This window comes from Ischnura elegans, chromosome 4 (genome assembly GCF_921293095.1).
Source record: "Ischnura elegans chromosome 4, ioIscEleg1.1, whole genome shotgun sequence".
Lineage (NCBI taxonomy): Eukaryota > Metazoa > Arthropoda > Insecta > Odonata > Coenagrionidae > Ischnura > Ischnura elegans.
In genome coordinates, this window is record NC_060249.1 from 124554481 (window position 1) to 124580917 (window position 26437).

A 26437-nucleotide genomic window follows, 5' to 3' on the forward strand; every position below is an offset into this window, starting at 1 on the left:
GCATGCACGCTAATCCATTGCAGCGTACAGGAATGGGACTTTCACTTGTTTTGAGTGCAAAGATACCCCCTGTATGTTGTCGTGGAGTGTATGCTAGGCTTTGGGGATTTTTAGTGCAAGGGTATTTTATTCCTTGTATGTGCTACTAATCCTACCTCTCCCCAGGTTTTGAACAGCAGAAGAGGACAGCGAAGTCATCTCTTCATTTGAAGATTAGAAGAAAGAAGACGACGGTTGAAGAGGACCTCATCTCTAGGACAATGCGAGTGTTAGCTTTGATTTGGGCCAATAGGGCCAAAGAATATTGCGTAACGTAAGGCTAGGCTTTTTGAGTGCAAGGGTTATTTTATTTCTTGTATGTGCTACTAATCCTACCTCTCCACAGGTTTTGAAGAGCAGAAGACATCGGTAGAAGAGGACAGCATGAAGAAAGTCATCTCTTCATTTGAAGATTAGAAGAAAGAAGACGACGGTTGAAGAGGACCTCATCACTAGGATAATGCGAGTGTTAGCTTTGATTTGGGCCAATAGGGCCAAAGAATATTGCGTAACGTAAGGCTAGGCTTTTTGAGTGCAAGGGTTTTTTATTTCTTGTATGTGCTACTAATCCTACCTCTCCCCAGGTTTTGAAGAACAGAAGACAACAGTTGAAGAGGACGTAAGGCATGCTTACCTGTTTCGCGAAAAACATGGCGCCATCTCATTACAGTAAGATTAAATTCCCCTGTCACTCAAATTCAATCATTCACTCTGAAATTAAAATAGTTATTTATTTTATCAAATCAACTGAGGAAATGAGGAATTTTTTATTGACAATCTTAGCTTTTGGGCTAACATTATTTCATTTTTTTGTCATATTTTACGTTTTCAGTTTTAAATTAATTCCAGAGTTAAATTTTAAATTTAATGGAACGATATTAGAAATATTTTGTCCACATTCCAGTTCGATAAGTAGCGAGTGCAGTTAATAAATGCATTTACTGTGCAAACTTGGTCTATTTTACGATTTATCTTAATTACCTTTATTATTCACTTGCTTACAGTTAAAATCTTTTTTAAGCAACTGCCTCATTCATTTGATGTTCAAGCATTTCATTTGTTCAGTTTTTCTGGTTTTCAATGCTGATATTCAGTTAACAATCGCAAATTTTCACTTTCTAGTTAGGACTCATTCCCAGAATTGAATAACAGTTTGGGAGAAGACAGAACTACTCTGGATTATAGAGACATGAGAGCTTATTGGACCCAATCACTAAATGGTAATTATGGATTTAATTTATTTTCTGTCAGCTAATACAGGTGTTGTGACTCTTGTCTTGAAAACCAAAAATATTACCCTGTTCATGCACAGAGAAATTGTAAGTCACATTTTTGCAACATGTAATTTTTACTTATGCTAGTATAAACCCAGATAGCACAAAGTAAGTGAGTTAACCGTTTCTTATGGTTTTCTTACGGAAAAAATTGATAAGCAGCTTATCGTAAGCTAAAGGGGGTTTCACACTGTCAAATTCTCGTCAAATTACGTTCGAGACTCGTTGAACAATCTTTATCGAATCTATATGACGTCATGTCAATCGTCATGACTGCGGACATTTGGTCTTGAATGCTCTTGAATCACTTCGTTTCCATCAAATTCGTCTTGTCTTGAACGGTTCTAATTTCTATTGAATCTCGAATGGTATTGAAGCGTTTCGACCAATCAGTGAACGATACATAACTTTCCGAGCCTTGCCAACGCGACCTTGGAGATAACTATTGGCAAATGGAAGGAAATCCAGGTGGCAGCACTAAGTTAGGTGTCATGGCCGAATAGGGAGGATCGCCCACTTTAGTGCGTTTGTTTGTGTGGAACGATAACCCGCGAATACCCGAGTTTTATGTTCTTATTGAAAGCGTCATTGTTCTTATTGACAATTGCATCTGGAAGGGAATCCAGGTGACAGCAGTAAATTAGGTGTCATGGCCGAATATGGAGGATCGGATGCATTAGTACGCTTGTTCGTGTGAAACGTTAGCCGGCCAGCACTATACCGCTTAGCCGAATATCAATGGCATTATGATGAAAAACTTAGAAGGAAAAGTTCATGAGCAACAAAATGTGCGGTGTTTATGATTGCACCGACCAGTGTGAGACAAAAGCTATCTCTCTACATAGATTCCGCCACACCCCTAATTTGGGAAAGAAGTGGGAGCACGTCATGAGAATGGGCAAGAGTGAGCTAGCATGCTAGTTTTATTTAAGAAAAAAAACAAGAATGGGTCATAGAGAAACATATGAAGGCATGACACCTTCATTGTATCATTTAATGCCTACTTAAAAATCGTTCGCGTAAGTATGGAGGTGTCAGAGGATGAGATGCAGACGGAAAGAAGGTTGAACAAACTTGCAATAACTATCAACGAATTTTCAGATATCCAATAAGCCAGGAAAGTTAAGGTTGGGGAAATGATTCGAATCGCGACAACTGAGAATCATATGAATATTCCCGGCCGACTACCCACCAATTGCCGGGACTAAGTCTGCTTGAGACAAGTAATTTCTCCCAAAGTCGCACAAACTTTTCCCAGGCGATCCCCCCCACGATCGCCGGGACATCTTCCGCCCGGGGGCCCGTCAAAACCGGGTCGGCCCTTAAAACATCTGTCTCTTTCTCATTCAATAACTAGGCCCTGCTCTTCCGAATACGATGCGGTGCGAAACCCCGACGTTTCTAAGGCCTGCGTGCTTCGTGGGGTTAAAGAATTTCTCGAGTCGCTTTGCCCAAATGGCCAAAATTCCCGGGCCGAGGCACGGAGACCCTCGCGCGACCCGTCTCGCCACTTCCCCATCGATCTTCGCTAGCCGGTGAGAGTCGAGTGACTCCACATAGCAGTCAAAACGCCAATGCAAGGGGAATTCCACTCACGACCACACCGACGTCGAATTCCCTTAAGAAGAATAGATTATTGAGGACGGATGGCTTATGTGAGTAGATGCCTATCATATTGTTTGATGATTTTAATAATGATATATCTCTTGTAATGATGGTGGATAAAATCGTCCAACAATACACACGAAAACGGAAAAAGAAGCGCCAATTTTCTTCTGAAAAGCTTGTATCTCGTGTGACATGCCATTAATAACGCTTGTCTGTATGCTAAAGCCCATTGCAAGAACCAAATACTCCAACAGTGCTTCAACCATGGCAGGTTACAGCATTCCACCTCATAGCCCTCAACGAGGGACCTCTTGATGTCTCTATTGAACTCCAAAACGTCAGATGTGGAGAAAATTACTTCATCCATTATTCACAACTGAGATTTACCATATACATCAGTATTCGCTTCACAAAATTGCTGAAAACGCATCCGTTTCGCACACCGCTAGGCTGTAGCACTAGTAAACAAACCGGCCGATCCTCCATGTCTCATTTCTGAAATTGGCCACCAGATGTCAGCTACTTTGATTCCTGTTGCCAATTGACATCATGGCCGTTTGTGAGAGGAACGCTGTGGAAGCCCTCATTAGTTTTTACGAGGAAAAAAGGTGTTTGTACGAAGTAAGCTCCACAGATTACCACTTGAAGCAGAAGAGAAGTTCGGCGCTGCAAGACATAGCCACTAATTTGTTGCCTGTAAGTAAAATTATAATAATAATTGTTTTGGTTAACCTTGACCTATACCCACCTCGTGAAGATATTAACTAATGCAATATTTATATAAATATATACTACGTATATATTATATGTGATATCGGAATGCTTCGATAATTGTCGTGATAATATTTTGTACGTTTATTTCCTTAAAATTATAATTTCATTCACAAATATACATTTCTGGAGCTAGGACTTGTTTCGTTCAAATAGTGTTGGATATGTTTTTATTTAGATAAGTGGTGGTCCCGTAGTGGCCTTTATATTGAGTTTTTTGTAATACGAGGTTTCAATGAATCCTACAAAGAATTATTTTGTGGTTACCGCCGATATGGTCTTTTAAAATATGTGTACTCGATACTCCCAACAGTTTCGACCTGGTACCACATCGGAGGACGTGAAAACGAAGATAAATGGCCTCCGCACACAATATATGGCTGAAAAAAACAAATTAATCAGGTCGAAGAAGAGTGGAGCAGGAGTGGAAGAGGTTGTAAGGCCAAAATTGTGGTGCTACAACCATTTAAGTTTCCTTGAAAGGCATACGGCACCCAGGAAGAGCGTATCAAACTTGGATCCCGTGGAGCTTAACAAGGTATGCCGATGACACTTGCAAATAAATTCGTCTTTATTACGCATAATTTGTTTTGCTGGAATGTGCATTGTTTGCTTCTGGCATGAAGTAATAACATGAAAAGTCAAATTCAAGGGGCATGTTTGGAACGAGTCTATTGTTTGAGATCGTCCATTGACTCCGTTATTTACCATTGTTGATCATCTATTTTGGTTGGAAACATAATGAAATACACTTTTGTATGTTCCACAAGAGTTTTTAATCCCGACCTAGGTTTCGGCAGTACACACTGTCATTATCAAGGTGAATATACAAACATTTTGCGAGCTTATATAGCTTAGGGAGAGGGGGGTTAAGGCAGGGAGGAGGTGGTGATGGTGGGAGGGGAAAGCTAACGAGGAATAGTTTCCTCAAGGTCAGTGGGTTTACTTGCCGAGTCCAGCAGAACTGATAATAAAGGGGAGGAGTTGGAGGGGTACAAAAGGTCGTTAACCACCCTTACATTTTTGTTTCGACATGCTCTTAAAATTTCCAACTGCTCAAGAAAATCCATCTTTTTACCTTTACACACATTGTGGAGAACCTTGACATTGAAATCACTGCTATGGTTGCAGTCTAACAGATGTTTGGCAAAATTAGAGGTTGAATCGCCTCTTACCCAACACTTCATATGTTCATTTGTTCTAGTTTTTATGGCACGTCCGGTCTGACCAATATACACAGAATTACAATTAGGCTTATTGCAATACAATTTATACACACCGCTTTGGTCCTTGTCAATAAATTTTGGTTTTGGGTTAAATAAAAAATTGCCAACAGTTGTCATATTATAAAATGTTAATCTTAATTTATCTTTCGGGAACATACTAGTCACTCGATAAGATAGGGGGCCAAGGAATGGTATTTTCCCCCAAGATGTTTCAGGTCTATCACTGTTATGAGATGTTGAGGGTAACGTTGTGACGGTTTTCATTGCGTGCTTTTTAAGTTTCTTATTAAGGATTTTGTCAATGGTAACAGATTTATACCCGTTTTGAACAGCAATTAACTTAATAGTGGATAGTTCTTTTTTAAAATTTTCATTTGACATGGGAATAGCGACCAAGCGGTGTATTAAGGAGTGAAAAAGAACTCAAACAAACAAAAACTCTGTTATTTGGAGAGAGTTAAGCTGTATCTTGCTTATCCAGGTTTAACTTGAGGGATCAGGCTCACAGTTGGGTGGTCCAGGTTCGATTCCAGGAGAAGGCTAATGATTTTTTTCCTTTTATTGAAATTAACCACTTTTTGCACTCATGTGGGTGAACCCCTGAGGGTATATATGTATGAGAGGTATTCTGGTCAGTCCACAGGATGCCTAGGACATGGTGCCTAGTAGTGCTGAATGATGGATTGCATATTAATGCAATTAGAAGGTGGCTTGCAATTAGAAAGTGGAATTCAATTTTGTTGACTTCATTCAAGGATTCCCTTCCTTAAGAAATGCTTTTAACAATTTATGTTACTATTTTATTATTTATTAATTTATATTTCTCGTTATAATTCAACTTCCGCCATTAATTTATCCAATATTGCTAACACAAATCGTCAGTGCAAAAAGATGGTCAAGGTCATCTCCATGCATAAGAGGTACCGAACAGTAATCACTGCTAGTACGTCAATTCGGGCATTCAGCTGCAACTGTTAGGTTTCGTGCTCGCGAATGGACATGGGAGATTTCGGACCGCCGTTATTTTGAAGGACATGCGCCATATATATTCCACAACCTAAGTCGTTGGAATTGTACTCGCGAGGCAATATAATGAGCGCTACTTATGCAATGACTATTACGATGTTGGGTAATACTATTTATTTGCGTTAGTCCTACGAAAATGGTCCTGAAAATAGTAATACAAAATCAGAGAACAATCACTGCAGCCCGTATTTACTTGTAGAATATTTCTTGCATTTTTCAACCACCAAACATTAAGCGAGCAACTACACTATGGAAGACATAATTTAGAAATGCCAAGAATGTATACGGAAAAAAGTGCTAAAAATACATGAGATTTGTTTCAAAGGTTTAAATATCATAGCCATATTGAAAGTAAATCACATATCTTATCTTTATAAGTAAGTTTGAAAGAGTAAATGATTCAATGTGTCTAGAACTGAATCTAGGTGTGGTGGGCTAAAATTCAAGTGAGTGTTGATTTGCTCAATGGAACAGCCGTACTGAAGCCTCAATTTCCTGATTGGCTTAAGACTAAATCAAATCATTTTCGAACTTGTACCAGTCGGAGGAACCTGGCAACCAAGGGCGATCTGTCCAGGTCGATTGGTCGGAGATCGTCGAGGGCTACGCTCTTAGGGGCCCCCCCGCATCACCCTTGTCTAACCTTTTCGGGGCATTGGAAGATCCGGGTAAGGAAGGGGCCATCATGGGCCCCAGCCGAGGGACCCAAATCAATCCAGACCGCTCCTGCTGCCAATTGCAGAATTTCCTGTGAAAAACTAGAAGGCTCGAAACAGTTCTTGCCCGAATTACACAATATTTGAAATTGCGCAGCATCGTGTGTTTAGGCATGCTACTATGTTGCCATGGAAAACTTTTTTTCCTCAGAATATAAGGGAAGGTTGATGTATCTGTAGTGTTCACGTCCTCAACCATAATTAATGGGTTGGCCATTATGGGCTATAAATTCGCAAAATTCATGTGCAAAACAATTGGTGGGACCTCATTCCGTGAAAAAAATCAAATGTTGATTTTTGTGAGCAATTATTATCAATCTATTTCGTGAACTGAGACGCAGTTGTTGTACGTTAGGTTTATCTACCGAAAATCGCAGGAATTTCCTTGTCATTGGGAAACGTTCTCGTTCCACGTGTATGTTAGGTTTATTAAACGATCGTTGGATTTTTCTCCTCATAGAGAAATCTGCCAATTTCGTTGGTAAATCAAGTAGCGGTGGTCGCTGGTAGAGGGCCCCGTTGTTTCCATGGCAGCGCGGGTTTTTCCCTAATCCGTACCGTCCACTCCTATCCTCTCCCCGGAGGCGTCGACGGGCTCCTATCGCGGCGGCGCCTCTTTCCTTTTTCCTTCCCATCCAAACCCCTCCCCGGGTGACTTGGCGTAACAATAGAATTATTGGGTCCCAGTCCCGGTGTGTCGTATCCTTCAAAGGGCCCTCATTCAGTGGCACCTGGTGGTAATTTATCCAGGTTGTACTTTAGAGCGTATGTAGGATGATTTATTTATATTATGTTAATTATTATCCATGAGCATCATATTTCGTCGTAATAGAATACATAGCATGCCAGACATACCAACATTCTACCCGTTAAACTGCATGAACAGATATAGTAAAAACATGCTAATGTAAATAGCTATTCTGACGACACCCTTACAAGTGATGGTAGGTGAAATTCATTCTCCTTTCCTTCTTCTGAGCGAACTTGTCCATCACCATGTCATTGAAACCTTCGATACCATCCTGGAACTTTTTTCAATTGACTACATCGCTAAAACAGTGAGCCTGTCCTCGTCCATCTGGCTTAGTAAGAATATTTTAACACGTTTAAGGGTTGAAAAATCCCCTCTGATTCACTAGTTGTCATAGGAATTGTCGCAAGAATTCCAGTAGTTTAGTTATTTCACTGAATGTGTTTCGAATGTTATTGTCAACGATGAATCCTAGTAGGGCAATGACACTGGACTCTTTCCGGAAGTCCTCGTGCATGTAAATTAATTCAATCTCACTTTTCAATTGACCCATTGGTTTCGAAGTTAGCAGAGATTTGCGCTATTGAAAACAAATCCGTCAATTTTCGTGGTATAAACTATTTATTTTATAAAAACTGTTAATAATAGATCTGTTTTTCATAGATCAAAATTCCAAGTACCTAATTGGAACGAAAGCTACAAGAATACCATGCACTCAAAGCTGGGCAACTTGATTTTACTCTCAAAAAACGGTTACTTTTTTTTTAGAAAAAATGTAGTACAGGTAATACTACTAATAATATTAAATCAGAATTTAATGCTATTTTTAATTAACGTAGACCTATTAAGCCTATTGTAACTGCAGGATAGTGCACCTAAAATGCTTCCTTTTGGTATTAATGCTTGACAGCAGAAACCATCCTGCATTCTTAACTCATTTGTTGTGGCGTAACCCACCAGTTGGTCACACCTGACTTTTTCCCTGCATGAGGGCAAGTAAACTACATATTTTCTTCAATTTGTTGCTGTTACCATCTGGCCAAATAAGAAGTTAGGGACATAAAACTTGTCATCTTTATACTATGCATGGTAACTGTTTATGTATCCACAGTGGTGGATAAATATAGGGGTGCCGAAGGATGCTGGGAGGGTGTGTGCCCCCCTTGTGGGGCTGCCTGCAATGCCTTACATTGCAGAACAACAATAATAACTTTTTTATAGCATGAAATGGCATTGTATTGTATGTGCATATGATGAGTTTAAATAAAAATTTGTTAAACCTTGAATGCGACTTAATTATTTGTAATTACAGCAATAGGAAAGGTGGCTAAAGATATCTTTTGTGACCCCCCTTGAGTATTTTCTGTATCCGCTACTGTGTTGATACAAATATGATCTTTTTTCCAAATAGCACTTAGCACTGTTAGCACTTTTGCAATTTTGAAATTTTTTCACAAAAATGTTAAAATTATAAATAATTTAAATTTTGTTTGCACGAGCCCTTTTTTTTCCAATGGTGTAAAACTTGGGGCTTAAAGTGATATTTAAGATTACATCACCTGAATTCCTTTTATTTATCGAGACAATGACCTTTCCCGCATCCCCAAAAAGGACTTGTGTGGGGGTAGGCAACCCGCATCACGATCCCTCATTCTACACTATGCATGCAATTAAAAATTATAAAATAAATATCTTTCCCAACAAGTGTATTTACAAGTGTACAAGTAAGGAGGGAATTCTCAAGTGACACTCTGAAGTAGTTTAAATTTTCAAGGTGAACAAAATTTGAAGAAAGCACCCTCGTAGAAGTTATCCCTGAAGAGAATGAACTATGGAAAGCAGCCCTTGTTCGGTGGCATCCCAGGGGGGGGGGGGGTCCGGACCCCCCTGAAATACCACACTATGGTTTTCATCCATAAAAGAAAACAAAAATTGAAAAATCATGAATTTACCAGATATTTCTCCAACAAATGAAGTTTTTTTGATTATGAAAAGTGTTAAAATTAGTTTAAAACCCATTACTATTTACCCTGTTTTTAAAGAAATTTCCCCCCTGGTTTTGGATCCCCCCTGAACGAATATCCTAACTACGCCACTGACTTGGTTGCGTCAGCATACCGTATTCATCCACTCCTCTCCTAGCCTACACTCCCAAAAACCCAATATAACCATGATTGACCTTATATAAATGCCATTTATAAGATCAAACTTTACTTCCTTTGTTTACTTCCAAATCCCAAGTCAAGGAATTCCGGCCATTTCCTTCTTACTGGAAAAATGATATCTGGTACAAGAAGTTCATAATCCTGGGAGTTTATAACTTCTATGGCTCTAGGAGAGGAGGATTCACACGAGGATATGGGCTCTCTGCAAGGATTCATAGTTTTGAACATCTAATGGGGTACTTAAAAGGCCAATGTGAAAAACTAAAAGATATGAATTATGCCGTAAGTTGATGGGACTATGACTTCTCATAGCTCTGCTATAACTTCAATAAACAGAGCAAAATATGTTATACCACTTCAGGAATTGGGGCAAAGGTGGTGGGCAAGGGCAAGGGGGCAAATTGGCTATTAGTTTTTACTTGCTCTCCTTGGATATACTTTACTAATCGGTCAAATTACCTTTGTTAGGGTTTTCATTGGAGATAATAGCAGCTTAGAGGGTGGTACACTTGTTTAAGTATACCGGGACCAGTCACGGTGATAAATTTGCGTTAGTCACCAGCAGTGCACAAACTGAGCAAATAATCCATGCAGAGAAAAAATTCCCAGTCAAGGCAAATGATTTTATTTCTGTGGATTTTTGCATAATTTGTGGAACACTTGGCTGCTGATGGAAAGGTCCTGGGTTCATGTCCCGTTCAAAGCCGTTTGCACACTCCTAAAATAAAAAATGATTTTAATTTGAGGTGGCCAAGAGAATGGAACTGCCCCTCACCAACCCTGAATGTGAGATTATCGCATGCCTGTGGCTTAGTCTGGGATGAGCTCTGCCCTCACATATCCAAACCAACCTTGTGGTTGAATCACTGAGTCTTTTGCCTGAGAATTGCTTGTCCTGGCTGCTCAGATATTTTACAATCAAGGGGAAACTTGGCATTAGGATTTGTGTATTTGTGAAATATTTTCTGAATAATCCACATTTTTCAATATAGACATTGCTTACTTTTTATATCTGTCTAAGGCTTAAATGGAAAAAGGGAAGTAGGTCCATATAAATGTCCCAAAAGCCCCTCTTCTGTATATGCATAAGCAGTGGTGTCGGAATGAGCCAGAACTCCATTTTGCACTGGTTAACAAAAGACATAATATGTTGTCATATAACACTTTTATCAATTTTGATGCCTCAAAATTTCTAATATTCATAACCAAAGCAAAAAATTTTGTAATAAATTTTAAATAATACATAACTTACATACACCCAGTAATATGTATTTCACTTCTAAAAAAAGTTAAGTAGAGTGCGTTCCAGCACTGCTAATTTTGCCATGACGTCACTGTGCATAAGCATTCTCAACTGCTGGAGAAGACTAATTGTTTTTTATAAAGATAAATTAAGTGCATTGGCATAAGCCAAAGAAAATCATTTTGGAGGGAAATGTATTTTGATATGCTTTATAAGGCTTCATATGAATATGCACTCATTTAATTGCTATAATTATGGCTTCACCTTTTAATGGTCATCATTTCAAAGCATAACTGTTGAAATGGACTCCTCTGGCTAATCTAATGCCTTGAACTATTAGTTTCCACTTTCCAGTCATATTTGTTAAGGGTGGGATTGGGTGCCAATCTATTCTACAGGAAGAAACCACCATTAAGGTTTTTAGAACATATCACAATTGACTTTAATGTTAAACACATTAGTTCCCATGCTATTGCATGCTTCATTTCAGTGATATCAGTCTCACGTTGGTTTGTGTAGTCATTGCCAATTTTTTGAAAACCTAGTCCAAATTAATTTACTCTGAACAAACATCTTACTTGGACTTGACAAACGTCAACGTGAGCAGTCTTTTCAGTGAATCTTCTGCACTCGTGTTTGTAGTTCACCTTTGTGAATAAATACTTCCATTTCACTCATTAAAAAATTTTCATCAACTGCATTACATGCAGTTGATTTCTGGGAATGCATTACATCACATTACCCACAACAATGGCTTAGTTGTCCCAAGTCTTGTTCAACAAGTATGCCTACAAAATTACACATCCATTGAAACTCGAGAGGATTTTGGTATGGCATTCTGTCTTCTGGCGCTCTAACTCATGTTTTCTTAGTTTTAGGAGTTGCCACACTATGTAATCTTCCACTCAGTCAATCAAACTATTTTCATTTCAAACACGCAACAATTTTCAACTTTAACATCCTATTATGCTGCCACACTTGCGAGCTCCCATCTCTTCCGGAGCAAGAACAAGGTGGCCACAATGATGACGGTGTTGTCGAGGCGACTGCGATTGCTCTCCCCTGACATGCCCTCCTGCGCAGGGGCTGCGACCCGATTGTTAGCTCTCACAATCTGTGACTTCCATCGCACTGAATAATCGGGTGGCAAATCGGACAGTGAAGAGAGCCTGTAACAGAAACAATTCACAGATTAGTGAAAAAAAATGTGTGAGTGATTACCATTGCTGTTATTAATTTATACATGCATACCGAAGGTCAAGGATATTTATCTAAAATCTTAGGCTGCTAATTGGATGAATAGTGGTGTTGAGCTATGTTTATATTTTCCCATTATGTATCTGTGACTGTCACTTTTAAGTGTTATTGAGATTGCAGTTAAAAATCAAATGTAAAATTGTGATACCACGCAGTTTCATAACAGGGGTATTGCAGTTTGATTATGATTGTTTTTGTATGTTTGGCGAGACTGGTGATCAGAACAAGTTTAAGTGTCCTGGGACGTCACCTACTCCCCACGCAATCTTTCGCATTCCTCTTCCGAGCCATAGGACTTCCCCTGAGCTTTTTCTTTTCCATGAGAGCTTATTATTATTTTTTCTTTTACCGCAAATAACATTGTATTCAGCATGCTTAATATGATATTCCATGCCTTGAAACCCAAAGCTGTAAAGTTAACATCAAATATGATGCCAGGTGTCAAATAACACGAAGCATGACTGATGATCATCCAGGTTGCGGATTATCCCTGCATGATTTTTACTCTTGCTCAATTTTTTCCACAATCTTTATAAAACCAAATCGGATGCAAAATTATTGGAATTACATCATTAATGCTAGGATATACGGGGCTTATTATTTCCGTTGCGTTTCACTTCGTAAAACGAAAGCGATCGCGCGATAGCTGCATTCACGGGAGCACCGTGTCCCCGTTTTCCAAGCCTCGCAGTGCGCGACCGCACTCCTTGATCATGGATACACGTCACGCAGCAGTTGCAACCCGGGCAACCAATGCCTGATGCGACTACATGGCGTGGTGCCTGACAGTGTAGTTTCCGACGTCGAGCAGTGGTTTTGAAGCATTTGTGCAAACCACTTTTCTGTATCTGTTATCACACAGCCACGGATGTGTGGTTTTTCGATACCATGTCATACATGGATCAGTAGGAATACGAATACAAACAATTCATCACCGCTAAAAAGATCGTGAACTGACGAAGAAAGCTCTCATTGAGTCCAGGTAGCACTCAGTTCAATACATTTCTCCCATTACAATTTTATGGTAATGGTGTAAAAGTACATACTTAGTATCAATCTAATTTGGTGGACCTATTCAATAAAGAACACAACATAACTATGTATATCATTCCAAGTAAAGAGAAAAATATATTTTCTTGGGATGTCGATGACACCCCATGCACCTTCTTACGTTGCATTTCGCCACACGCCCTCTCCCGGGTTACTTCCCCCAGTACATATATAGTTAGAACTGTGGCTTGTATGGAGTTGGCAGTTGTGCTTGATAATGACAAAGAATACGTCAAAGTTGGTTGACAAGTTTTAAAAAAGTTTGGAAAGTACAAATTGCCTTTCTTCCACAAAGTAAATTCACCCACTATCAACTTCATCTGCAGTTCAGATGTGTTTAGCATACTTATCTTAAGGAATGAAGAAATGTAGTGGCATCACAAAAAAATAAACTAAGACTTTATGTTTCAAACAAAATGTACGCAATAAGAATTTACTACAAAGCCAAATCTCTAAGATCAACTTCAATTTGTCTGCTAGGCAAGCAGCCCTGTGACGGTCATTTAAAACCATTGGCAAAGGCATTCAGCGAATAGATCAATGGGGAACTAAAGATTTACTTGGCTAACACAATGAATTTCAAATTTGTAATGCACATGTAATTCCTAGAATGCAGCTGCAATAATTGGGCCAAGTTATTGCTGGTGCATTCATTGGCTTGAAATCTATTGCAAGTAATAGCACCGATTGGAAGTTATAGGTTATTCACTTCTTCTCTATCTTAGTTTCAATATTTTTTTATAATATTCCTTCACTGTTCCCACTCTGCCATAAATTCTATTTATTCTGAAACAGGTGAGATGTGATTACTTGATGTCCTAAAATTAAAAAAAAATCATCAATTACCTTAGGAACACATTGCTCTGCTTCCATGGAAGCTTGAAAACCTTTCTTCTTTGTCTTGGACAAAATGTGTACAGAACTTGACCAACTCGATCGTCGGTTGTTCTGTCCAGTTCCTCTTGCACTGTGTTGTCACGGTATTGGAGTAATGTTATGTTCCATATATTACAAGGCTCTGAAAAACCAATAAGATAATGATTATATATGTTACTCTGTTTCACATCCTGGCAATTTAAGCATTTAAATATGTTTTTACTCACTGTTATCAGCTGTTGAAACCTCCACTGTTAATTGCCTTTCAATTTGGGAGTGAAGCAGCCAGGTGCACGACTCGTGATAATAATTTCTTGGAGAGGGAGGTAATGCTCTTATCCTGTTTCTTGACTCAATGACACCTGTTATGAGGATTGAGCATTTAAAAAAATTGTTATGCCTTCAATACTATCAATATTTTCACACAGCTGAATTTTTTCTCAATTTGATGCTAGTGATGAATTTTTTTTAATGCATGAACTCCCTGCATTACAAATGAGTTTGGTTCTTAACCGTTGGAGTGCCGGGGAGCGCTTTCCTGCTCCTCCTTTCTCCCACGAAAAGTGCCAGGAGCGTGATAGTGCTGCTCATGCAATTCACTAATGCAATGCAATTCATGCTGACAGTTCACTAATCATTCAATAGCCAATATTCATTTTGTTTTAACATTATTTTACACAATTTATAACAAGTTTTACACTATTTTTTTATTATAAAAATTAACTCATATTACCAAAAATTCTTCAAATGATACTTTAAAAAGGTGAAACTGCATATAATAAAGATTTCCTAAAGTTTTTGAATATATACCTTTCGTATTTTTTTCCTAATCTACTGCAAAATCAGCAAAAATGCCTCGGCACTTTTAGCATAGTACCTAGGAAATCAGTTGGCACTTAAAGGATTAAGCTTGTTCATTAATCAGATTTGAACATGTCCTGGATACTTTTGAAAAGCTTACGAGAGCATTAGCTATATTTTAAAAAAAAATTGTATGTAAAGAAAACAGTCAGCATGAAAGAGGTATTGTACAAAAGTTAGATTGGAGAAGTTTAACACTAGGATAATAAATGTTGTATCCATGGCTGGGATGATATTACCAGTAGGTATCCTAAGTGATGAAAAATTCTGCCATTATGTATTTTTAGAAAGTAAAATTTTAGAAAATGGTAAATTTTAAATATTAGGATTGAGCATTTAAAAAAAATTGTCATGCCGCCAATACTATCAATATTGTCACACATGCAATTTTTTCTCAATTTGATTATAGTGATGTAAGTAGCGAATTCCATAAATCGGTAGATTACCCAGTGAGAAATGGGTGGTGGAATCCACGTGGAACCCACGTGGAATCCACGTTGAGTGGTGGATATTTGGTGGTGGTGGATATTGAGTGGTTGGACCCACGTGGAATCCACGTTGATTTCAAGTGGATTTGTGGTGATTATCATAAAATGTTAAACAGAATTTCTAATTTGTGGAACTTAACTCTCTGGTGACATTGCGTCATTTATCATCCTGAAACCACGCTAGTTATGTGAAAATGTATCGCACATTCTATTTTTATATAATTCGTGGAAAGGCAGCCATGAGAGCACATGAAAAATCGTAGACACATATATAGAAGGTTTAGATATAGAGTGGTTGAGGTTTTAATGGTTTTAGGACAGCACCAACTGCTGTTTTAATTTTTCCACCAAATTTCCACGTGGGTTCCACGTTGATTCCACGACCAAAAACACGTGGTATCCACGTTAATTTTCCACGTGGGTTCCACGTTGATTCCACCACCCATTTCTCACTGGGCTACAAGTTGTTTGCCTCCTCTGTATTAGAAGTGACATTAGTATACTGTATCCTAAGTTCTTGAAACCTGCTCCGAACTCGCCATTTGAATCTACACTAATATTCATCTATAGTATATATATGCTTTACATTATACCATGATTATGGCAATGATATCTTATTATTTGGATTATACCGGAGCAAAACAATCGATGAATTTATAATAGAGGTTTTAACACGACATTTGTGAAATTATTACGACTATCCTATGACTAATAAAACATACTTAAAATCAATTTACGTAATACGAATTTAGGACAATTCAATATTTCATACGTCCGAGGTAGGATTGCCCTGAATAACACCACTAAACTCTCACTCTCATTCAAGTGTAGCTATTTTTAATACATTTATATATTAAAATATCTACGCTCAGCAACATCTACAATTAGTGAAGCAGATGACGGGAAAACGTCTTGTAAACATGGTTTAAAAACAATATACGTCAACACATTTTCAGCCCAAGTATCCAATTAGATAAATGGTAGAAAATATGTAGCTTACTCGAGAGATAATATATTAAGCGGATGATAACGACAAATATGAAAAAAAAAACATTTGCACACAGACAGATAACATTACCTCCAACTCGAAAAGGTACATTCCGAAAAGAGAACCTGAGAATTATATGCTAGACAAGAACGATGTAAATTACGTGATATATGCAGTTAAATATGCATAAACACTACTTGAACGAAATTAAACTACGTCCACAACGATAATGAACATTACTGTTCGCACGGCAATGTAAATACATAACATATATTACAGTATGTTATTATAATATATATTATTCCGTCGCCTGCTGTGGTCTGCTGTTTACGCGGGGAAACTTTTCGTTGACAACGGTCGTCGTAGTTCACAAAACTCGCGGCGCGACCACGGGCGCGATATTCGAAATGGCTAAGCGAATAGTAACAATGCAATATTTTTCACCCTAGCAACCACGTCAACAGTTATAACTGAATTGCCCTACAGCAGTGTTTGGATTAACCAGATCAACGCTAATAATTTTCTCAGAACGTGTGGACGATCATTTAGCTAATAAAGTCTGATAGCTAATAAATCCAGAATCCGAAGTCATCGTTTTGCCTTAGGGGAAGGATGGAAAACGCTAAACCTGTGAGTATTAAATAATGAAATCATAATACCATTATGTTTTTTGGAGTACCTAAATTATTTTCTTATAAAGAACAGACAATTATACAATTTTCAAAGTTAATTAATTGAGCAAGAGATGATCTGTTTTATTCCCATCAATCTACATCTACATCATGATTTTCTACGGTGGCTATTAATTATAACTTACTGTTGGGTATATACAGACAAATGACTTGAAAAATTACTAATGACTTTTAATGTGACCGCTAAGTTTCGTCTTTCCATGTGTTTTCTTGTTCCTCTGCCCATTTTTTTAAGATAGGGAAAAGTGTTGTTTGTCTTCACCATTTGTGCATTTTGAGGAGAGCATGAAGTGCTTGACTATCAGTACCATTCTCTCTTCAATTATTTTATCAGTATTATCTAAAAATATTGTTCTTTCTTGTATATTCGAGGGTTTCGAGCGAGCGCTAAAACGGCGAGCAGAAAAAATATCTAGTGAAAAATCTAGGCTAGTTGCTGCAGCAAGCAAAGTGCAAAGATGGGTTCAAGAACTAAGAAGAAATGAGAGGGAAGAATTTATCAATGAAGAGAGGAGTTTTTCATCCCACCTGGAATCAGAAATTCAAAGCGACAGTGGAAGTGCTAATAGTGCCGAATTTGATCCCCTTACCTCAGGTGAAAGTGAGCAGTTGAACCCACAAATCAGCAGTGAAAATAGTTTTGATAACATTGAGTCTCACCACAGCTCTTCAACTTCAGGTGGTTATAGTCATTTGCCTGAATCACAATTTTCTGGCATAAATATGCCTGACCAGAGTTTTAAAAAGGATGGTAGTAATGGTAATATGGATGAAGCAGGGATATTTCATGATGAAGATGACAAAGTAAAATATCTACTAGAATCTTTGAGAAAGTGGGGGTCATCGGGAGTTCCTATGAGGAAAATTGATGAACTGTTGTTTTATCTTAAGCCTTTGTATCCTATTCTGCCTTCTAGCTATAAAACTCTTTTCAACACACCAAAGAGCATCCCAATCAAAAGCATAGGAAATGGCAAATTGTGGTACAGAGGAATTCGTGAAAGTTTAAATAAAATTTTGACTTGGAAATACCTGCATTCACACCAGGAAATTATAATAGATATAAATATAGATGGACTCCCTCTTCACACCAGCTCTAGAACCGAGTTTTGGCCTATTTTGGGGTGTCTTGCTGGTAAATATCAGGTGCCTTTTCCAATCACAGTTTTTTGTGGTAAAGGTAAGCCTGAAAATTTAAATATGTTCCTGAATGATTTTGTGAAAGAGGCTGGGGAGCTCATGGAAGGAGGTTATGAATATGATGGAAGGATTTTTCCTTTTCGCATTCGTCACTATATTCTTGATGCTCCGGCCAGAGCTTTCGTTAAACAATGCAAAGGTCACACTGGATATGCTGCATGTGAAAAGTGTACTGTGATTGGTGAGTGGGTGGAGGACCGAGTGACATATGCAGAGCTTAATTGTCCTCTTCGCACAGATGAATCTTTTCAAAGAAGAGACCAACTAGAACACCATCTTCATGCCCCTGGTGCAGATATTGATGATCATGATAATGGTGAATGGAGAACTCCATTGGAACAAATTGGAACTGGTATGGTTTCTCAGTTCCGATTGGATAGCTTCCATTTAGTGTACGGGGGAGTTTTCAAGAGGCTTGTAGGAGCATGGATTTTGTGGCCAGGTCCATGGAAACTAAATAGAAATGCATTCTCTGAAATTTCTGACAAACTTGTGTCAATCAAGTCATGCTTTCCATGTGAATTTAATAGACCCCCAAGAAACCTTCAGGAGTGGAAGCTTTATAAGGGAACAGAGTGGAGACGCCTTCTCTGTTATGATGGCATGTTAGTTTTCAAACATAGAGCATTTAATGTGAACATTTACAAGCAGTTTTTACTTCTCCATTGTGCCATTTTCATTCTAGCAAGCCCTTATCATGTCCAGCAAAATGAGAACATTGAGAAGGCAGAAGAATTGTTGGAGGCATTTATTAAGCATTGTGCATCAACCTATGGCAAACGTTTCATCTCGTATAATGTCCATTCACTAAAGCATTTAGGAAATGAATGTCGTGAACATGGCGCTTTGGAGGAATTTTCAACATTTAAATTTGAAAATAAATTGAAATCATTGAAAGAATCTCTCCGATCTGGTCACAAACCACTGCAACAGCTAGCATTCAGGGAACTTCAAAGAGATGATAGGAAAAAGATTCTGAGTGAGCCACAAAATGATGTTAAATTAATCCATAAACTTAAAAATCCCCTTGAAGATGTGCCAGGAATCCAGTACAAAAAGTTAAAATATCATAGGATAACTTACAATACAAAAAGAAAGTATGATTCATGCTGCAGAACAAAGTCCGGTGATATTATTATCATTAAAAATATTGTGCATAGTCAGGAAGGAAAAGTGATACTTGTTGGAAACAAGTTTCTTTGGCAGGATGATTTCTATCATTATCCTTTAAACTCATCTAAGTTGGGCATACTTAAAGTTAACAGACTTGATGGCAGAACATTGCACTTTGACTTCAATGACGTCCAATCCAAATGTGTTTTACTACCTGATGATGATGACGGATTCCTTTGCATTCCTCTTCTTCATTCTTTCTGACATTTATTTCATTTTGAGGTAAACTAACATGTATCATATTTGCAGCAGTAATTCATAAATGTATGAATGCCAACAAATTTAAATTATCTATTAATCTAATTATTACTTATGTCACTATCACCTTTTTTCAGTTTGTGGTGGTGAAGTTTCAAGGTGAGGATGTTGATGGTGTAGAGTTTTTTGCTGCACCAACTAAGTGGATTAATTTTTCTGAAAAAGATGGACGACCTTCAGCAAAAGAGAAAATACAAATATACTGGCCTCCACAAAGTACTCCTCCAAATCTTGTAACAAAAATGGCAAGGAAGGAGACTGGTCCGCAGAGTGACTGGACTCTTCACTCAGCAATTTTGAAACGGTATTATGGTAAGTCAAGGCTAAGGTTGAGTTATTTCTTTAAATCCTATTTGTATTTTCTTATCTTTTAATGTCTGGATTTTAATTGCAGCCTCATATCTAGAAGCAAGGCAAGGGGCAAGGCTTGCTGAAGAGACGTCAAACCTTGAGAGTGACGAATGTGGCAAGAGGAGGAGACAAAGAAAGAGGAGATATGATGAATCATCCTCTGATGAGGATGAATATAGTCATAATTCAAAGAAAGTGAATCCACCGCCACATTTTTTTGACAAGGAAATAGCAGTTCCCAAATATCATAAGAAGGCTGATAATAACCAGCCGTCAACTTCAACTGCTAGTGGAAGGAGGAAGGCTGAAAGCACAATTCAAAAGACAGGAATTGGGTGTAGTAATGAAAAAAAGGGCGAATCAATGGAAAATGATGAGCCAGTTAATGCAAAAAGGCAGAAAATAAGAAGCAGTAATTTTCAGCCTTTCTCTGGTGAAGACGTAGCTGCACAAGAAATTGGCAGAAATGATACTGGCCAACCCCTACAAAATGTTGATGATTTGCAAGGTAATCTTAACATTTGCTTTTTTAATTAAACGAATGCTACTTTCCACATGTAATTAATGAATAATATTTCAATTTTATGTTTTAGGTACTTTGGATGTTGTTCTCAGGGAACTAAGAAGCCAGAGAAAAATTATTAGTTTGCTAAACAGCAAAATGGACATCCTGGTAATGAATCAGGCCCAGACAAATAGAACATTAGCTCCTGCATTGAAGAGAGTCGAAAGACCTCCTAACCTGCCACCCTTTCCAGTGACATCTCACGTCAAACTGGAGAAAATGGAAAGATTCCTGGACAATAAGTCAAACTTTGCTGCTACTGTATGTATAAATGTTATGTATTACATGATTTAATTTCATAGACCAAACGACTGAAAGTTAAAACTTAACACATGTTGCTGATGATATTCTGCTTTTTTATTCAATTTCAAATTTTAATTTTACAAATTTGGTGATATGAGAAGGTATACTCTGATATATATATATACATATATATTTCTATTATTAGATGGACTACCTAAGCTGCTATGTACTGCAAAATGATGCAAAATCTATATCTGTAATGATGGGAAAAATTATGACAAATAAACTTGCAGTAGAATTCAATTATAATGGCAAACCTCCAAAAGAGGCATTTAATAAACTTTGCTTAAAAGAAGTAATTCTTGGTGAGTAGCTAAAGATGAAAGAGATTAAGTTAAATAGCTTGCTCATTATTGGGTAAATATCTGTTGATATAAATATTTAATGTATGCTATAGTGAGCTTCAGTTTATTTGATTATCATTTTTAAATCGTAACAATAAGATTATTTTTCATCATCCTTCAGAGAATATCTTACCCTTTGCATATCATCAGGATGCCACCATGATAATCAAATTTAATGATATTTAACCAGCATACTCTTTTCCTTATACATAATTCAATGGCATTCTTACAATATTCACCAATAAATTTAGAATTTAAAGGGACAACAATTCTTGATATATGCTGCAAGCTTTAAGTGACTCAACATATATATTCTCCTCCGTTATTCACTTCAGTTTTTATGGTCTAAGTAAAAAAAGGTTTTCTTTTCAGGTGCAATTCTGTTGAAACACCCTGAAAGTGATCTGGTTGTGGCTGAGTCAGCCATTAAAAATTGGCTGAAATACGCTAAGAAAAGGAAGCAGGAAGGTGACGACGATGAAGATGATGAATATGATGACGAAGATGATTATGATGATATTGAATTGAATGGAAGACTTTAAATTGTTATATTAAATTTTTTTAGATTGAAACTTTTAAAATACTTTACTAATAAAGTGTTTTCTCATTTTTGAAACATTTAAATTTAAACTTATTATTTACATTAAAACTTATTTAAAAATTGATTAGATGAACCAAATCATGGCAATACACATGGGTGAAATCATCAATAAGAGCTATCTAAAAATTGTTTGGTTAGAATTCTTAACTTCCTGACCATTCTCTATGTATTCTCTAGCTTATACCATTCCAACTTTGGAATGGTATAAGGAAGGACATTAGCTATAATTAGCTCCTGTGTATTTGGCATATTTGCATGGTACACAGTACCAATACGTACAATCCAATGCAACAGGTACATAGTGGTCGAGGGTTTAATTGTTTTGGGGGAGCACCTACGGCTATTTTAATTTTTCCACCAAATTTCCACGTGGGTTCCACGTTGATTCCACCAAATTTCCATGTGGATTCCACGTTGATTCCACCAACTTTCCACGTGGGTTCCACGTTGATTCCACCAAATTTCCACGTGGATTTCACGTTGATTCCACGACCAAAAACACGTGGTATCCACGTTACATTTCCACCTAATCTCCACCGTAATTTCCACGTGGGTTCCACGTGGATTCCACCACCCATTTCTCACTGGGTAGGGACTTCTCATTCAGGCACGTAGTTATTCAATTGCCATTGGTCTTATGCTAATTGTGTGACGACTGTCTAGGAGTAGATAATGTCATTACCTGAATTTTCAGTTTTTACTCTTTCCCCACATGAGTTTTCATCTTCAAACTTGTAACTGGCCTTGAATCCGAAGCCTCTTGTAGCCCAGCTATAATGTGCCACTCGGTATTCCACTATTAGGCTTGTGGTACTTTTCACAGCCAACGGCAAGGCATCCTGCAAGACCATAGAACGTGTTTATTCCAGCTACTTTCAAATGAACTACAATATGTAACATACTAGTAGAAGATTTAATTCAAGTACTCATTATCCTCTATTGGCATCTCCATTTTTGAGTATCTTACGGGGAAACATGCTTAATCCAGTGGAAATTTGTAACTTCCATTTTAAAAAATAGTAACAAAAATAATTAATCACTATATAAACCATGGTTTCAGCATCTGGTGCCATTATCAAGGAAACATTTTCAAAAAAAATATGGGCATTATATGAGACACTGGGTAAATGATGTGTGAAGACAAGGATAAAATATCCCTTGGTGGTGTGGGTCAGGGGCGCAGCTAGGAATTAAGGCTAGGAGGGGTTTTAGGAGCAAATAATACTGAGAGGTTTGGGGGTGTGGAATACCCACCGTGGTAAGCAGGAGGTGTGGGGGCCCTCCCCAGAAAACAATTAGGATAAATAATGAGTTTTACAGCATTCTGAGGGATATTTTTATTAATCCTTACTCTATTCTCCAACTGATATTAATGCAATTAAGTAAAATGGATTTAACTTACCCCCCCCCCCCTCGCTGCACCACTGGGTGCTGGTGCATCATAAATTCTTACATTGTGCTGGTGTGGGTAAAGCAGTATGCTCAGTGGTGATCAGACAGAACGGAGACCCAAGATTTAAAAGAAGTGATCTATCATTAAAAAAAAAACCTTAGCTTTGCTGTGGGCAATTTTTTGTTGCTCATGGAAAAATAACTTGGCCCATTTGTAAAACTGATACAAAAGAGTTGTCATATTTACTAGAATGAGTAAAATAATGCAATTGCTTTATGAATCAGGATCAGATTGCTGAAACCATAGTTAGTTGAGAGATGAAATATTTTGTGTGGAAGTAACCATTGTTTTAATGTTTTAGTTGAACCCATTTTTCAATATCGATAGGAGTTATAAGTAGGTACATAATTATATTGCGAACCTTCTACATTCAGCCAAGGCAAGGAAAACTTAGCCTTTTGAAAGTTATAGGCTAAATGGCTAGTGTATTTGCTATTAACTGTAGGGAAGTGCAGTCATGGACACAGAAAAAACTCAAGGGGGGGGGGACAAAAGATATCTTGAGATACCTTTATTTTTGTTGTGGTGACAAATAATTAATTTGCATGCAAATTTTAAGAAAGTTTTATGTAAACTGATAAATGCAGATACCAGATGATGTCATCCTAAGATATAAAAAAGTTACAATTGTGGTTCTGCAATATTTGGCAATGTGAGCAGCCCCACATTGCCGAACACTGCACCCCCCATATGTATCCACCACTGGGGAGGTGTCAGTTTCATTAACATACGGGTTGCTTTGGCGCGCACCTCAGTTAAGGGGAGCAGGTTAGTGTGGTGGTTAAAATGCTGACTTCCAGGACAAAAGTATCAGTTTTGATTTGTGAAATTGTGAGGAAACCTTATTAAGAGTGTTTGCTCGAATGTACAGATTAGACGTGTCTTCCCTTGCACTGAAATAGGTACTTGAACATTGTTACCTGGAAGTCTCCACAAAGGCAGGAGACGTGTCGCCGCGATCCATCCGCTGTGAGTATGAGCAGGTAATCCATTTGCGAGAGAGGGATGAGGTTTGGCAGGCAGGAGCACCCCCCTCCGAGGTCTTCGTCAAGCACGCCTCCTATGCCATTCGATTTTTGGCACCTCGTCGTGCAGTGGGGATCCCTACTCAGCCTCATGGCCGAATCCACCTGAAGAAAAGCTCATTTCAATGCGTGCCGTCCTTCTTGATATGATTCATTCCAATTTAAATCAACAAGTTACAATGCCTCACAAATAACACCAAATATGTACTTCCTTTTCAAACGGAAAATTTAATTGGTAAAAAGCATTGCTAGATGTGAGAATTTATGATGCAAAAATGAAACAAATGTCATTCTCATCATCAAATTCTCAAATGAGAATAAAGTTTTGCAGTCTTTAGGTTCACCTTTTCATTAACATTGTACTATACATGTTAATGGGAAAACTATGCACGGGCATTCATTGCATATTTTTAAAGCTGTCTCATAGAGTTATTGTTATTGATTTTATTACTGAATAGCAATTTGGAATTCTCTCTGATTCATATTCTCAAATATCGATGCCTAAATTGACCCTAGTGTAATAGTTAAACTTATTTACTGAAAAAGTGGCAATCATATCAACATTGCACATATTTGCATGGAGCCATTGAATGGCGATTGAACCTTCTCAAAATGGAGTTGATCATTGGTTGCTTTCAAAGAGATTTTTATGCGTTCTCTTCACCAATAGTGGTTATCTTGACTTGACGTGACTGTATTGGTATGAATTTGAAATCTAAGTACATATGTATGCACCTTGAGTGTTATGGCTTGCCCAGGGACCAAGTCAAAGCGTTGAGAGCATCTGAGGGGCCCTTCGACGTTCCACAGCAGCTGAGGGGCACGGCCAGCTACGGGCTCGATGAATTGCCCCTCCCTCCTCCCGCTCCCCCTCCCCCTGCTGGCTCCGTCATACACCACGTCACAGAGAGTTGATGGCTGCAAAGTCCCTTCCACTCGTTCTGTTGGAGGGCACAAGTCAAGAATCACAAAAAAAGCTTGCTTCAATACCTTTGAGATACTTAATTGATTAACGAGATCTCACCCCTCTTAGGCCATTTTTTTAATCACACTGATATTAATTTAGCTGGTAGTTGGTTAGATTTTGGACGAGATGTAAGAGGAATGTTATGTGAATTAATAAACTCATCTCTGATGCTGGCAAAATTGGCATTGCTTGCCAAGTTCATTTCCGGTTGCATTTCTGATGCTGGGACAAACATTGTGCAAAAGTTTCCATTTACTAACATTACATCTGGCACCAATGATGTCACTGGTTTTGCCATGTTGTGTGGAAACAATCTAAAGATGACATATCAGCTGAAATGACACTTTAATTTGTATTATGGATGTGTTCCTCAATCACGTATGAAGTCCCTGTTTTGTATGTTACACACATCCATAGCTGATTGTGGCCAATTAAAAATTATATTGTGATTATATGTGTTTTTTTATATTTTAGTATCTTAGTAAGTGCAATCCAAGTTAAGGGGAAGAGTTTTTCTGGATATTCATTAATTTTTATTAACATCGTACAACAAATTTTTACTTGCCATCATGGAAAAGAAAGGCTCCATCTAGGAATTCTTTGCTGGACTCCATTCCCCTTCGAAACACTATTGTGAGAATATTTCCTGTGGACACGAGCGTTTGCTGCTCCAAGAACCTATGCAAATCAAATGACTCTGTGAGAAAGCATTAGGTGCATTTTTATGATCAAAATGTATTTTTTACGAGAGTATCTATCGTTATATATATATTTGTGATTGAGTTGAAATACCTTCCACTTTGATCCCGTGCATATCGAGTCAAAGGACTGCAAAGTTTTTGAAGAGATCTTCCATTTTTCCCTGCTTTGCCATCGTACACCTCGACAGACGACTCACATGATGCAGCCCTGAAAAATGAAATAAAATCATGAATAGGGTAGTTTCCTTCATCAAAGAAAACGAAAGGCATTGATTGCAATTCGTTACCCAACATTAGTATATTCTTAATATACTAATTATTTGGTTTTAGAAATCCCAGTTTACACGAATGGCAATGGTCAATTTTAACCGCATTTGAAAAAGGCCAGAATGGCACCCATTTGATGCCACTCCACGTGACGTCATAGGGACCTAGTTTCTATACGAGTAGATAGGAATTTTACAT

The 26437-nt window shown here is 37.9% G+C and overlaps 2 protein-coding genes across 6 annotated transcripts in view; one reads left to right on the forward strand and one right to left on the reverse strand.

Annotated features, from left to right (window-relative positions):
• Nucleotides 1-11230: 11230 nt before the first annotated feature.
• Nucleotides 11231-26437, reverse strand: part of LOC124158017 — a 740388-nt gene continuing 725181 nt past the window's right edge. For all 4 annotated transcript variants that reach the window (XM_046533161.1, XM_046533162.1, XM_046533160.1 and 1 more), the window contains 8 exons: nucleotides 26064-26180; nucleotides 25837-25949; nucleotides 25040-25245; nucleotides 24200-24409; nucleotides 22509-22665; nucleotides 14230-14364; nucleotides 13973-14144; nucleotides 11231-11988 (listed from right to left, as the gene is read on the reverse strand). In XM_046533161.1, coding sequence (XP_046389117.1) covers nucleotides 11784-11988; nucleotides 13973-14144; nucleotides 14230-14364; nucleotides 22509-22665; nucleotides 24200-24409; nucleotides 25040-25245; nucleotides 25837-25949; nucleotides 26064-26180 — 1315 coding nt within the window. In that variant the 3' untranslated portion in view covers nucleotides 11231-11783. The remainder of the gene's footprint in view (nucleotides 11989-13972; nucleotides 14145-14229; nucleotides 14365-22508; nucleotides 22666-24199; nucleotides 24410-25039; nucleotides 25246-25836; nucleotides 25950-26063; nucleotides 26181-26437) is intronic.
• LOC124158019 lies at nucleotides 16816-21849 on the forward strand. 2 transcript variants are annotated; one of them, XM_046533165.1, is made up of 6 exons: nucleotides 16816-16969; nucleotides 19740-19974; nucleotides 20057-20521; nucleotides 20607-20839; nucleotides 21027-21186; nucleotides 21598-21849. In XM_046533165.1, the coding sequence occupies exons 1-6, from the start codon at nucleotides 16952-16954 to the stop codon at nucleotides 21765-21767; spliced, it is 1281 nt and encodes a 426-aa protein (XP_046389121.1). In that variant the 5' UTR covers nucleotides 16816-16951; the 3' UTR covers nucleotides 21768-21849. The 2 variants fall into 2 exon arrangements, with proteins under 2 accessions (XP_046389121.1, XP_046389120.1); XM_046533164.1 differs by lacking the exon at nucleotides 16816-16969 and having other exon boundaries at nucleotides 18796-19974.

What these genes read in the sequence shown, in the direction of transcription:
- LOC124158019 (XM_046533164.1), top strand. Translation starts at nt 19,671, where the DNA reads ATGAATGCCAACAAATTTAAATTATCTATTAATCTAATTATTACTTAT. An exon ending in AGTCAAACTTTGCTGCTACT is followed by an intron (nt 20,840 to 21,026) that starts GTATGTATAAAT and finishes TTCTATTATTAG; the next exon opens with ATGGACTACCTAAGCTGCTA. An exon ending in CTTAAAAGAAGTAATTCTTG is followed by an intron (nt 21,187 to 21,597) that starts GTGAGTAGCTAA and finishes TTTTCTTTTCAG; the next exon opens with GTGCAATTCTGTTGAAACAC.